The sequence below is a fragment of the Arvicola amphibius genome, chromosome 12, assembly GCF_903992535.2.
Source record: "Arvicola amphibius chromosome 12, mArvAmp1.2, whole genome shotgun sequence".
NCBI classification, from domain to species: domain Eukaryota; kingdom Metazoa; phylum Chordata; class Mammalia; order Rodentia; family Cricetidae; genus Arvicola; species Arvicola amphibius.
In genome coordinates, this window is record NC_052058.2 from 163,612,430 (window position 1) to 163,625,833 (window position 13,404).

Genomic DNA, 13,404 nt, shown 5'->3' on the forward strand with positions numbered 1-13,404 from the left:
CACGTGTATTAAGCTGGTTGGATGACCTGTTCCTGCTATCTGTAAAACGGGCATAACAGCAGAGGCAACTGTAATTCACCTTTACCTTGACCTCTTACTGTTTAACTAGATAAAGGCATTATCATGCGTTTTGCTGAGTTATGCAAAATTTAATTATTTTGCGTAGACTTAAAATGCAGCCGAATATATGAAAAGGTCCTGGTTTTCAGGCCAAACAAACGCAAGCAAAAGAAGGGAAAGACTTGAAGATTCTGACAGGCAACGCTTGAGTCGCTTCTTTCTCAGCAACGGTGTGTCATGACCTCTGATACCACACAACCGTGACTTCAGCAGGTACCCGCCCACCTCGGCTCTTGCCACCCCCACCCTGCCCCACAGTGGGCGTGCCAGCACCGGAACACAATCACGCATGCTCAGCCTCAGACCACACCTAGCGTGATGACGTAAGGGCGCGCCCGGGGTGACGTAGCCGGGTGCAGCGTGCTTTTACTCTGGCTGCGCTCTCCGGTAGCCGCGGCGCTGAAGCGCCAAGTCTGCCCCGTGCTACACGATCGTTGCACCTTCCGGGCTTTCGGGAGCAAGACGCCGGGACGAGGGCCTGCAGGGACGGCCCAGGGCAGGGGAGGAAGAGCCACACGAGCGCCTGACCTGCGCGGGTGAAGAGGGCTGCTCCGGTGGACCGGCCCCGGCCACGGCATGCTCGGGGCCCGGCGCCTCCTGGGCGCCCTGCGCCTCTGCTCCTCCGTTTCCTGCCCCAGGCCCCGCGCGTCTGTGAGACTGCGCGTGCGGGACGCCCTCGGGGTGCAGGACGCGAGTGGGGAGCGTGTCACGGTGCAGGTGGGTGTGTGGGAAGGCGGCTGCTGGGGCTTGCTGGGCCCGGCCACAAGCTTCAACCTGCGCGGTCCTCTCGGACCCAGCGTGGGCACAGCAGAGTCGGAAATGAAGGCATCGCCAGTGGCCACACTTCTCGGCGACCGTCCTGTGACCGTTTGCAAGTCGTTCTGACACCGAGTCGTTGCCTGTAAACTTGTCTGTCGGGCAGAAAAGTTTAAGCGAACACGCCCCCCTTTTCTACCTTTATCTTGTAATAGTCTGGGATGTCTTGGCCTGGTTCTTTGAGAGCAGAATCCTGTCTTCCCGTTTTCCTGTTCACCTGGCTGGTAGGAAACACTGGTTCCAAGTGTGTCAACCATCTGACACTGCAACACGATGTTGTCACCTACCAAGTTCATAACTGAGCCACCGAGTTACAAAAACAAACAAACCACCTCACCCCACCCCCAGTTAAAAAGGACTCAAAGTTTACCGTTTGTCTTGGGCTACGCTCTTAGCTGTCCTGAGTCACAGCTTCGTGTGGTCCTTGCACACATGAGAACCCATGCTTCAGCTTTTAGCGACCGTGACTCTTAATCCGAGTAATAAACGAGGAGAAAGAGTGGGATGTTGTAGTCCAACTAACACAGGGTGCAGTTGCCTTGCTTATGCCTATTGTTAGTTATAGGCATGCCACTACAATGCCCCGGGCCTCAGTTTCCTCTTATGAAAACGGAGATGATACTGGTCTCTATTTCGGAGAGTTCTGAAAATTAAACGTGATAATGGTTATAGGCTATTTAGACCAGTTCCAATTTTTTAAATGTATCGGTTAACATACGGAGAACTAATTTTCTGGGGCTGGAGAGATGGCTCAGTGCTTAAGAGTACTTACTGCTCTTCCAGAGGAAAAGGGTTTGATTCCTAGTACCCACATCAGGCTGCTCATAGCTGCATGTAACTCAGGTTCTAGGAGATTTAACACCTCCTGGCACCCCTGTACACATGGCATATACAGACACACACATAATTTTTAGTCTAATAAAAGCCCATAAGAATCAAAGAGAAATAAGTTTCTTTGTGACATTTTTATATGTATATTTTATTAGACTTTTTTAATGAGATGCAGACTAGCTACATAGTTGAAGTTGGCCTCAAACTCAGGATCCTCCTGCCTTAGCTTCCCAAGTATTGGGACCACAGGTGTATGCTACTATATTTAGCTTCATGAGACTTTTTTAAGTAAGGTTTTTTTGTATGATAATTTGTCAGTAGAACAAAATCCCATATGATATTTCTAGTCTTGTGGTCTCTCTGAGAATTTGACAGGAGAAAGGCACCAGCTTGAGAACTTTTTTCCCCTTTATTGTAATTGAGGCATGAAGAATAGCTTTGAGAAGGAAGCCAATATTAATGATAGTGTTTATGCTAATTAGGCTCATCACCTTAGTGAAATGTGTCCATTTAAAATGAGGAGCTCTATTAACAAAGGCGGGCCATGAAATATATATCTCACTGTGATAAGAGTCATGTAAAACTGTGCACCTCCAGGTCAGCCCAAAGCAGGCCATTTTCCGTGTTTGGCGTGCTGAGGCAAGGTGATGGGCATTGTTTTCTTTTGTTAATCTGTTTTTGAATGTGTAATGAAAGTGTAGACGTGCTCGGTTTTCAAGCTCACGTTGAAAAAATGCTTCTCTGCAGGGATGGGTCCGCTCCGTGAGGTCCCAGAAGGAAGTTCTGTTCCTGCATGTCAATGATGGATCCTCTCTGGAAAGCCTTCAGGTTGTTGCTGATTCAAGTTTTGACAGTAGGCGAGTTTATTTATTTACTTATTTATTTTTATGTTTTTCCTTGTTCTTTAAAGAGTTCTTCAATTTTTTTTCCTTTTCTAGTGTACCCCACTTCCCTAGCTGAGTGTTTTCTTTGCCACCTGAATGATCTTTCTAAGCAAATCTGTGAAAGATAGCTTTGAGGAAAAATCCAAATAAACTTGGAATCAAGAGCCTTTGAGCTCCAGTCTTTTTAAAACTGCCTGCCCCTCCCCTAACCTGCTGTCTTCCAGACCTTGCACATGTTGGCCCCTCTGCCAAAAGAGATACAAAGAGATACTGTCTCATTTGTAGTTATGGTTTAAACATCAGCTGACCTCTGTGTCCCATGACTGTGGCAAGTGCTTCTCTGCGCCCATGGTACCCTGTGCCCATCTGTCATAGAATGGATACATTGTTTAGAAATTAACTGTATATATATATATATATATATATATATATATATATATATATATATATATTTTGGTTTTTCGAGACAGGGTTTCTCTGCAGCTTTAGAGCCTGTCCTGGAGCTAGCTCTTGTAGATCAGGCTGGTCACGAACTCACAGAGATCTGCCTGCCTCTGCCTCCCGAGTGCTGGGATTAAAGGCGTGCGCCACCACCGCCCAGCAGAAATTAACTGTATTCTTATTTGACTCCTTTGACTCGTAGCTCTTTGAGTCAGGAATGATGTATTCAGTTTCTGTCCTGAGCTTCTGTCATAATGCTAGAAAATAGCCAATAATTACTGAATAAATGGAAGGCACTTTTGCGGTCTCATTCATCAGATGTTAAAACTAATGCCCTTTTGTGTTAAAGTATAGCCTCTCTGGAGCAGAATAAAAGCACTTTGTAGACGGACATTTTTGTCCCACCCAGTCCTACAGCCATTCAGTCCCAAATAAAGACACAGAGGATTATATTAATCATAAACTGTTAGACCTGTTGCTCGGGCTGACTACTAACTAGCTCTTATAACTTCAGTTAACCCATAACTCTTACTTATGTTTAGCCACGTGGCTTGTTACCTTTTCTCAGTGACACACTCTCATCTTGCTTCCTCTGTGTCTGGCTGGTGACTGCATCTCTGCCTTTCCTCTTCCCAGAATTCTCCTAGTCTGGTAACCTCCTGCCTGGCCACTGCCAATCAGCATTTTATTAAACCAATAATGAGTGACAGATCTTCACCGTGTACAAGAGCATCACCCCACAGCAGTTTGTTATTCTAAGGACCGCTAAGAACAATGCTGTCTATATAGTACAAAGACTGATGGGTCTCCTCTCCACTAGGCAGAACAACAAAAATCCATTTGTCTTGTTTACGTTTCTATTGCTGTATCAAAGTCACCTTAACCAAAGCAACTTATGAAGAAAAAGTCTATTGTGGGCTGACATTTTTAGATTAGAGTCCATTGGTGCTCGAGCTGTAACTGAGAGCTTCATCTTGCTCCACAAGCATGAAGCCATGGGGGGTGGGTGAGGGCCAACTGGCAATGACCTGGACTCTTGCTCAAGCAAAGAGGGCCCCCAGAGACACACCTCCTCCAACAATACCATACTTCCTAATTCTCAAACAGCTCCACCAACTGAGGACCAACCACCTGCATATATGAGCCTCTGGGGGTCATTCCTAGGCCATCACACTATTCCTACTATAACACCCTTTGAAAAGAAGTTCCTCTGATGATATCCGAGGATACCAGTTGCATGGGTATGAATTCTGGAATGACTACATACCTCTTTGAGATACTTGCACAAGCCCTTAGAGGAAAATTCAAGACCATCTCAAAATATACTGTCGTCACCAGCTAAAGTATACCAGCTTCTCTTCTCCACCGGATATAGTAGGGAACAATTTTGCATGTTTGCACTGACATAGGACTAAATGTTAAAAGGAAATACCATATACTAAATGTAGCAAGCAATTAAAACTGACACTTTTTAAAATATATTACTCTATTAAAACTTTTAAGTATACATTATTAGGGAAGGTATTTGCTAATTACTTTCAAAGGAATGTTTAATTTTTAACATTTTTGTGTTTCTGCTCATGAGTACAAGTGTGCATTGCATGTAGAGGTGAGGGGACAGCCTTCAGGTGTTAGTCCTTCTGTTTCTTTCCGCCTTTTTGGACACAGGATGTTTTTGCTCCTGCCCAGGGCAGGCAGGCTGGCTTAAGAGCCTCTGGATCTTTCTCTGCATCTCATCTCCCTTTAGGGGTGTGCTGAGATTCTAGACACTTGCACTATTGTGTGTGGCTTCTGTGTGGGTCTGGGTTATGTGATAACTCAGGTTATCAGCCTGGTCTGATTTTATCCACTCAGTCATCTCTCCAGTGCCCAGCACCCCCCCCCCTTTTTTCGAGACAGTTTCTCTGTTTTGCTTTGACTGTCCTTGAACTCTCAGAGATCTGCCTGCCTCTGCCTCCTGAGTGCTGGAATTAAAGGTGTGTGCCACCACTACCCTCTGGCTGAATCTCTCTCTCTCTCTCTCTCTCTCTCTTTCTTTCTCTTTCTCATATATTATGATTATAAAATACTAGAATTAGCAAGGATATGTAATTCTTTAGCCTAGCTTCCTTCCTAATAGGTGACTCTTAAAACAAACAGGTACATGTTTCTTTGTGGCAGTCATGCCATTAATTCATGGATAAACTTGAACTAGAACATAAATTTGTTAACCAGAAGGTACTGTCTGTGTACTCAGACCATCAACCAACTAATTAAGAAGTTCAAGCCAGGCATATTGGCACATATGCGTAATCCCAACCCTGGAGATGAAGAGGAAAGTTTTGAGTTGAGGCCAGCCTGGGCTACAGAGTGAGTTCCAGCTTGGGCTGTGTATGGGACCTCCTCTTAAATAAAACAAACAACCGTTAAAAAAAATCATATGTGTGTAAAAAGTGGTACCAAGGATTCTCACGTCCCTCCTCTTCCCAGTGTTAGCATCTTATGACACCCCTGGGTGTTATCAAAGCAGGATGGATTGGCGTTGTTGCGGTGCCATCAGCCAGGCTACAGGCCCTAGCCCCAGACCCCACACTCAGCCCGTCATCTGCAGGAACTGGGCCAGGAAGGATATTTAGTAAGAAGACATGTTGGTGCACGCCTTTAATCCCAGCACTCTGGAGGCAGAGGCAGGTGGATCACAGTGAGTTCCATGCCAGCCTGGTTTATAGAGTGAGTTCTAGGTCTATCTGCCCCCCCAAATTTTAATAGTTATTTAATACCTTAGTTCTTAACTCCTCTTGTTGGAGAAGGGAGCTTGTTGGTCCCCAGCCACCCAGCTAGATCAGCCCCAAAATAATCACACAGAAACTGTATTAATTAAATCACTACTTGGCCCATTAGCTCTAGCTTCTTATTGGCTAACTTATATTATTTTAACCCATTTCTATTAATCTGTATATCACCACGTGGCTGTGGCTTACTGGGTAAAGTTTACAGTGTCTTTCCCCGTGGCTCCATGGCTTCTCTCTGACTCCACCCTTCTTTCTCCCAACATTCAGTTCCATCTTCCCCGCCTACCTAAATTCTTCCCTGCTATTGGTCCAAAGAAGTTTCTTTATTCAGTAATGGTAATCCCACATCATCTACTCGTTCCCATTTTAACACAGAACTTATTTTTAGAGTCGTGGTACGAGAGAGCATCTGCAGATGATTTAGCTTAACTATAGATAAATACTTTTGGCAATTATACTTCAGTAAGATTTTGATTGAAATGTAGGTGATATATGGTATCTTTTCTGATCGTAGCTTTTTCGTTGCTATAGAGAATTGACTTTTGGGAGTTCCGTGCGAGTCCAAGGGCAGCTGGTCAAAAGTCTATCCAAAAGGCAGAATGTGGAACTGAAAGCAGAAAACATTGAGGTCATTGGAAGTTGTGGAGCCAAGGTATGTGTACTGATAATCGGGGGGACTGTTTAGGTTTAGTCTAAAGCGCCAGTGCTCTGTTTATGTCTATGGAGAAGATGGTACTTAGAGCAGTTTCATTTGTGATTTCCCCATCACTGAACAGACCGCTGAGCCTAGTGTGAAGTAGCATTATAACAACTGTGTCATCTTCTGGGCACCAGTATCCATTAATCTGTGCATTTCTGTGGTACCTGTCAGGTCTGAAGTTTATCTAATAGCGTTTGGCATCTTGTTTTTTTGCTATAATTTTAAATATTTAATGAGCGAAATTATTGTCCCTCGGCTTCTGTTGTTTTTATACGTTAGTGTTATTTATTTATTTTAAACTCCTCTCGTTCCTGATCCCAAATCCAAGACCTCCAGCATGTAAATGGATGTATCCGACACCCCCTGCCCTCGTGGTGCCGAGAATCATACCCCACACCCTGCTTTGGGGAAGTGGTGCATCCCTAGCCCCGTCTGAGTGTTACTTAACATTTTCAGACGTGAGAGAATCCTGAATCTCGACTAATGAGGCCACAGTTTGCCTTTAGTAAATACGGTACTTGTTTTGTACAACATAAAAAGAAATATTTACCCAAGACGTAAAGAAGAGAGGAGTCTGGAAGCAGTCCACCTGAGCTGTCCGTTTTAGACTCTGCTGTATCTTTTCACTGAAACTTCAGGTTCTGTTTGTAAAGAGGCGTGTCTGTTTCCAGTTGGAGCCACACTTTCCTCTAATGTTTTCCAGAACTTCTGTGCTAAATGAAAGAAAGTTGTTGCGTCTCCCTCATGCTGTTAGATACCAACAATAGTTGATATGCAGTAAGCAACCCTAATTGATTATGCTTGTGGCTTCCTGGCATTGGGGAGAGCTAAATACCAACTGTGTGTATGATGTTGGGAAAAAGCCATTTATGTCTGTAATGTTTTGAACTCATGTACCCAAGTGAACTATTTTGAATAGTTACATGCTAACGACTGACCACAAATGGATAGAAACTTGGTAAATAACAGGCGAGTCTCAGTGGCTTTAAGTAATTCAGCTACTAAGTAGTGAAGCTGGCTTTACCCTGGAATCTCCCTAACTCACTCCACCGTTCTGTTTACCTGGTAGAAGGAATTGGCTTACAATCCAATTGAGAAATAAAGAAGTCTGGGTAGATGGCTCAATGGATAAAGGTGCTGATCTCCAAGCTTGATGACCTGAAGTTTTATTCCCGGAACCTGCGTGGTGGAAGGAGAGAACCAGCTCCAAGTTGTTCTCTGAACAAATGGTGTGGTGTGTGTATGTGTGGTGTGTGTGTGCACACATGCACAGACATGTATTTGTGTGCACATGAAAATACATGTAGTTAATGTTTTTTGTTTTTTTTAAACTTTTGTTTTTATTAATAAAGAGGAAAGACACCTTAGTTTTGCCCCCAGAACACTACTGTTTAAGAAATACTCTGGAAACTGGATCATAAATGACTTTTGTTTTTTTGTTTTTTGTTTGTTTGGTAGCTTTTTTCCCTTCTAAATGTCCCCCATACTTTTGGCAGGCGTTCCCTATAAAATATAAGGAGCGGCATCCCCTGGAGTACCTGAGACAGTACCCTCACCTGAGGTGCAGGACGAACACTCTGGGTTCCATACTGCGGGTTCGCAGTGAAGCCACAGCTGCTATTCATTCCTACTTTAAGGTAAGATGCTCTGCTTCAGTGTGTGCGTGTGCGTGTGCGTGTGCGTGTGTGTGTGTGTGTGTGCGCGTGTGCACATGGTGTGCACATGTGTGCACTGTGTGTGTGCGCCCGTGTGTTTGCATGTGCGCATGAGTGCGTGTGTGTGTGTGTACATGGTGTGCATGCATGCACGTGTGTGCACTGTGTGTGTGTGCGCCCATGTGCTTGTGTGTGTGTGTGCATGTGTGCCCGTGTGCTTGCGTGCGTGTGTGTGAGTGCTTGTGTATGTACACATATGTGGGTGTGTTTTAATGTACAATTTAAATCATTGTTAGCCTGAAGCATTTCCTGGAAGATCTTATTTGTTGTAAAAACCCTTTATTTTATAAGGAATTAGATGTCACAGACGTGTCTGTCTATCTTTATCTTTTCCCTTTTGTCCTTTTCTTGTGTGTGACTTAATAGCGTTACAGAGGAGTAGCTTGTGTAGCACACTATGCAGATTGAAAGTGTGTGGTCTGATGAGTTTCACATGACTGTACCCCTGAAAGCGTCGCCACGTGAAGGTAGTCAGTGCATCTACGATCCTGAAAGTGCGTATGTAATGTCTCTTAGGTCACTTCCAGTTTTTACTTTCTGTGGAGATGGAACTACAGGTTGATAGACTTTTATTTCTCTGTGTATGGGTGTTTTGCATGCACGTATGTGAATATACTGTGTGCATGCCTGGTGCCTATGGAAGCCAGAAGAGGGTGTCAGATGACCCTGGAACTGGAGTTGCAGACAGCTGTGAGCCACATGTGGGTACCAGGAATCAAACCCCGGGTCCTCTGGAAGAGCAGGCAGTGCTCTTAGCCACTGAGCCATGAAGTCTTACTAAATAGGCAAGGCTTCTCTTGAAGTGACACGTAGCCCAGGCGGCCTCAAACTCAAGCTCTCTTGCGCCAGCCTCCCAAGTCCTTGTGTTGCAGACGAAGTCCAGATTGTTTAAGGTTGTCACTGTGTCTTCTTGTTCCCAAAGAGAACTGATGTTGTCTTTTTCTCGGTTCCTCTAAACCCAACCTTTTCTCTTTGGCTTCTCTTTTTCTCTGTATTTTATAAATTTGCTAATGATTCTCTCTTAGGGTTGGTCAGGTTCCTTCGATACATGAGCTTGTCATTGTTATCAACTTGGACTTCTTTGGTTTTGTTTTCTCTTTGCTGTGGCTTTCCTGGCATTTGTAATCCTCCTGATTCTAGTCCCCTTACTAGGTCACCATGTGTCTCTGTGCCCAGCTCCCGAAGGGTTTTGTTTTTTTCTGAAGGGTTTTATTTTAGCCATTGTTTCTTTAAATATTTTTTGTCGTCTCTGAGATTATGTCCATGTGAGAACGCTTAATGATACCACATCGCCGTTGAACCTAAAGTGTGCTTGTGGGCCACAGATCCATTCCTAACCCTCGTTTGTTTTGAGACAGAGTCTCACCAAGTTGCCCAGGCTGTCCTTGAACTTGTGATGCTCCCACCTCAGCCTCCGAAGTAGCTGGAATTACAGGCTTAAACCACTTCACCCACCTGGGACTTGTTTTTATGTCTTTCATGCCTACTTAACTTTTCAAATATGGGATGCAGGCCTAGTCTCAAAGCTCTGTACTTTTTGTGTCTAATGCCTAGTATGCCTGTCACTCATGGGTTAGTTTCAATTAATTTGTTTTGTTTTGGGCTATGTGTTCCTGCCTCTTGGTTTGCCTTCTGATTTTCAGCTGATGGCAGGTGTTATAAACTTTACCTTATGAGTCAAGGAACTGTGTCAAGATTCTCAGGCTTTGTTCTGGCATACCACTGAATTACTTGAAAACTGCCGATACTTCTAGTCTTCTGTTTTTGTGGTCTGTCCCTCCAGCCAGCTTGCAAATCACAGCATGGAGATTTATTTTTAATTATGAAAGCTCGGCCGATAGCTTAAGTGTGTTTCTAACGATCTCTTATAACGTAAATTAACCCGTTTCTATTCATCTTTGTGGTGCCATGTGGTTCCTGGCTTTTACTTCTCATCTTGTATGTCTTCCCCTGCATCCCACTGATGACTCCGCCTCTTCTTCGCAGCATTCTCTCTGCGCTGAAAATTCTGCTTAGCTATTGGCCATTCCACTTTTTATTAGACCAATCAGAGTGATAATCTTCACAGTGTACAGAAAGATTGTTCCTCAACAGTTTTGCTTATCATGTCTGGAACAGTGCTCAGGGTAGTGATCATTACTCCTAATGGTCTAGGCAAAGCCTCCCTGAGTGTCTACCTACTACCTCATGAATTGTAAGATTTCTGTCTCTCACCAGTGGGAGCATCCAGCCAGCATGCAAACACTGGTCCCCGTCTCCTCTAGCCTCTTTGTATTCCTTCCTCAGCCCAGGTTTTTTTTCTTAAATCCATCCATTTGCCTGCAGATTTCAAGAGGTTTTTTTTTTTTCCGCTGAGTAGTACTCCATTGTGTAAATATACCACATTTTCTTTATCCATTCCTCTGTTGAGGGGCATGTAGGTTGTTTCCAGGTTCTGGCTATGACAAACAATACTGCTATGAACATAGTTGAGCACATGTCCTTGTGGTATGATTGAGCTTCCTTTGGGTATATACCCAAAAGTGGTATTTCTGGGACCTGACGTAGATTGTTTCCTAATTTTCAGGGTTGGTGAAGATCTTTTCCCATTCTGTAGGCTGCTGTTTTGTCTTGTTGACCATGTCCTTTGCTTTACAGAAACTTCTCAGTTTCAGAAAGTCCCATTTATTAATTGTTTCTCTCAGTGTCTGTGCTGCTGGGGTTATATTTAGGAAGTGGTCTCCTGTGCCAATATGTTCAAGTGTACTTCCCACTTTCTCTTTCTATGAGGTTCAGTGTGGTTCAGCCCGCTTTCATTCTGAAATGGTTTTATACGTTTTGGCCACTAGATGGCGGTATTGCCAATCCATTGACAAGTAAATTTTACCTCCATTTATGTATTTATTTCAAGCTTTTACAAATATGAAAACAATTTAAAATATAAAGCAAAGTATAAAACCTGAAATAAGAAAATAATCAAAATGCAGTAAAAATTATAAACATTTATGCGTTTGATAATAATTTTAGCATTAATTTAGTGGTTATAAAATAAAGATACTTTTTTAAAAGTACAAATTTACTTTTTAGTTTTTTTAAAAAACATACTTTATGTGTATGGGTGTTTTGCATGGAGGTATGTCTGTGACACACATGCATTCTGGGGCCGGTATATGCCAGAGAGAGCTTCAGATCCCTGGGAATTGGAATTAATAGATAATTGTGAACCACCGTGTAGGTGCTGTGACTCAAACCCAGGTCCTCTGGAAGAATAAGCATGCTCTTAACGCTGAACCATCTCTGCAGCCTCTTTTAAATTTTTAATCATATTTAAAAATATAATGCCAGCTGGACAATGGTGGCACACGCCTTTGGTCCCAGCACTCGGGAGGCAGAGGCAGGTGGATTTCTGTGAGTTCGAGAACAACCTGGTCTACAGGTGCCAGTTCCGGACAGGCTCCAAAAGATATAGAGAAACCCTGTCTTAAAAAGCCAATATAATATATATATATATATATATATATATATATATATATATATATATCCCATGTTTCATTCTGTGGTGTCTTCTTGTGTATGTGAAAATTAGGATTGTGTATTTCAAGAAGTTACTAGAACCGGAGTGTGGTGGTTCATGACTAATCCCTGTACTCCGGAGTCTGAGACAGGAAGATTGCCATAAATTAGAGTTAGTGATTTCTACTTCAGTCAGGACTACATTGTAAGACTGTGTCTCAAGAATCAACAAAAAGTCTATTGTTGCACTTACGATTAACAGTTACATATTATCTAGTATTTGCTATTGTTTCTTTGGTTTATTATTGTAGGCTCCTCAAAAGATGTTCAAATTTTCATAAATTCCAGACCTATGAAACATTTATTAATATGGTAAAGATGGGATTTGGATAGTATTTTAAGCCAGGATATTATGACAGCGTAGCGCTATCTTTTGGTTTGAATATAAAAAGTTATTTTTGGTAGTGGATGGGGCTGAAGCTCTATTGGTAGAGTAAGCAGGGCATGGTGGAGGGTATGCCTGAAATCCATTCATGAGCTAGAGACAGGAAAGTCAGGAGTTCAAGTCATCTTCCAGTACATTAGCAAATTTGAGACAAGCCTGGGTTACTTGAGACTCCAGCTTTAAAAGTGGAAATTAAAAGCATGGATTTTACATAGTTACACGATCATATTGAGCGTAACTTGATTTGCTCATAGATTACTCTTGCTGTGTTCCAAACCTCAGCTCAGACTCCTCAAGGATAAACCCTTTAGAAGAGCCAAGTTCCTCACACAGCTGAAGATTTTTCCCTGGGTTTGTCTAGAATGGAATATGTTATCTCCTTGTCCTCCTCAAGTCCACAAGAGACAAGGCTGTCCTGTGAATTTCAGGGGTGTCCCCCTCTGACGGTGCCTCCAGAGCCTGCCACGGAACACGGTAGTGTCTGGCCCGGTCGGCAGCCCTCAGCAGTGTAAACAGTGTGTTATTCCTGGCTTTCTCGTTCCCTCTTCCGGTCACTTGTTGCCGGTGACGTGCCGGTGATTGGAATTCCTCTCTCTTTCTGCCTTGGTTGATGAGGATTAAATAATAGCAGCTACTTTAGTTTTGTGTGATAAGGAAAATGTGGTCCTGTTGTCTTCTACAGTGGGGGTTGGTATGTGAGGTCTGCGCCTGGGGCACTAAGAACCTTGTAAAGTACCTGGTTCTGAAATGCACATCAATATTCGGAGGTGGTCGGTGAGATTTCTGAAACGAGTGAAGCATTTGCTCGTTTCCAGGCCTTTCTCCGGCCGTCTCATCTCTTCCTAGGAGTCCTGTTGTTGTGGGATGGCTTCGGTAGTAGCTCCGGAGGCGGACGCTGGCATAGTCCAGCTCTCCTTGGCTTGCTTTCCGTCTCATCCATGGCTTCCTCTGCCACCGTGATTTTTTTTTTTCCAGACTTTCCTGCGCTGCCTTTTTTGTTTTTCCTTTGCGTGTTCTCCTTTACAGCCTTTGATGATGTTGTGGACTCTGATAAACTTTGCTAGCAGCATTAAGTTTAAGAAGCCGATGGCCTCTTGGCAGAGTTGATGTTTTGGTTTTGTTTCTGAAGTCTGTTGTTTCCCCTCTCAGCAGCAGTGCTGCCTCAGGCAGTCCTCCACCAGACCCAGGG

At 43.6% G+C, this 13,404-nt stretch overlaps 1 protein-coding gene across 2 annotated transcripts in view; it reads left to right on the top strand.

Moving 5' to 3' along the window:
- Nucleotides 1-466: 466 nt before the first annotated feature.
- Nucleotides 467-13,404, top strand: part of Nars2 (asparaginyl-tRNA synthetase 2, mitochondrial) — a 77,477-nt gene continuing 64,539 nt past the window's right edge. For both annotated transcript variants that reach the window (XM_038314257.1, XM_038314258.1), the window contains exons 1-4: nucleotides 467-837; nucleotides 2,515-2,624; nucleotides 6,395-6,515; nucleotides 8,060-8,200. In XM_038314257.1, the coding sequence (XP_038170185.1) occupies nucleotides 697-837; nucleotides 2,515-2,624; nucleotides 6,395-6,515; nucleotides 8,060-8,200 (513 nt within the window). In that variant the 5' untranslated portion in view covers nucleotides 467-696. The remainder of the gene's footprint in view (nucleotides 838-2,514; nucleotides 2,625-6,394; nucleotides 6,516-8,059; nucleotides 8,201-13,404) is intronic.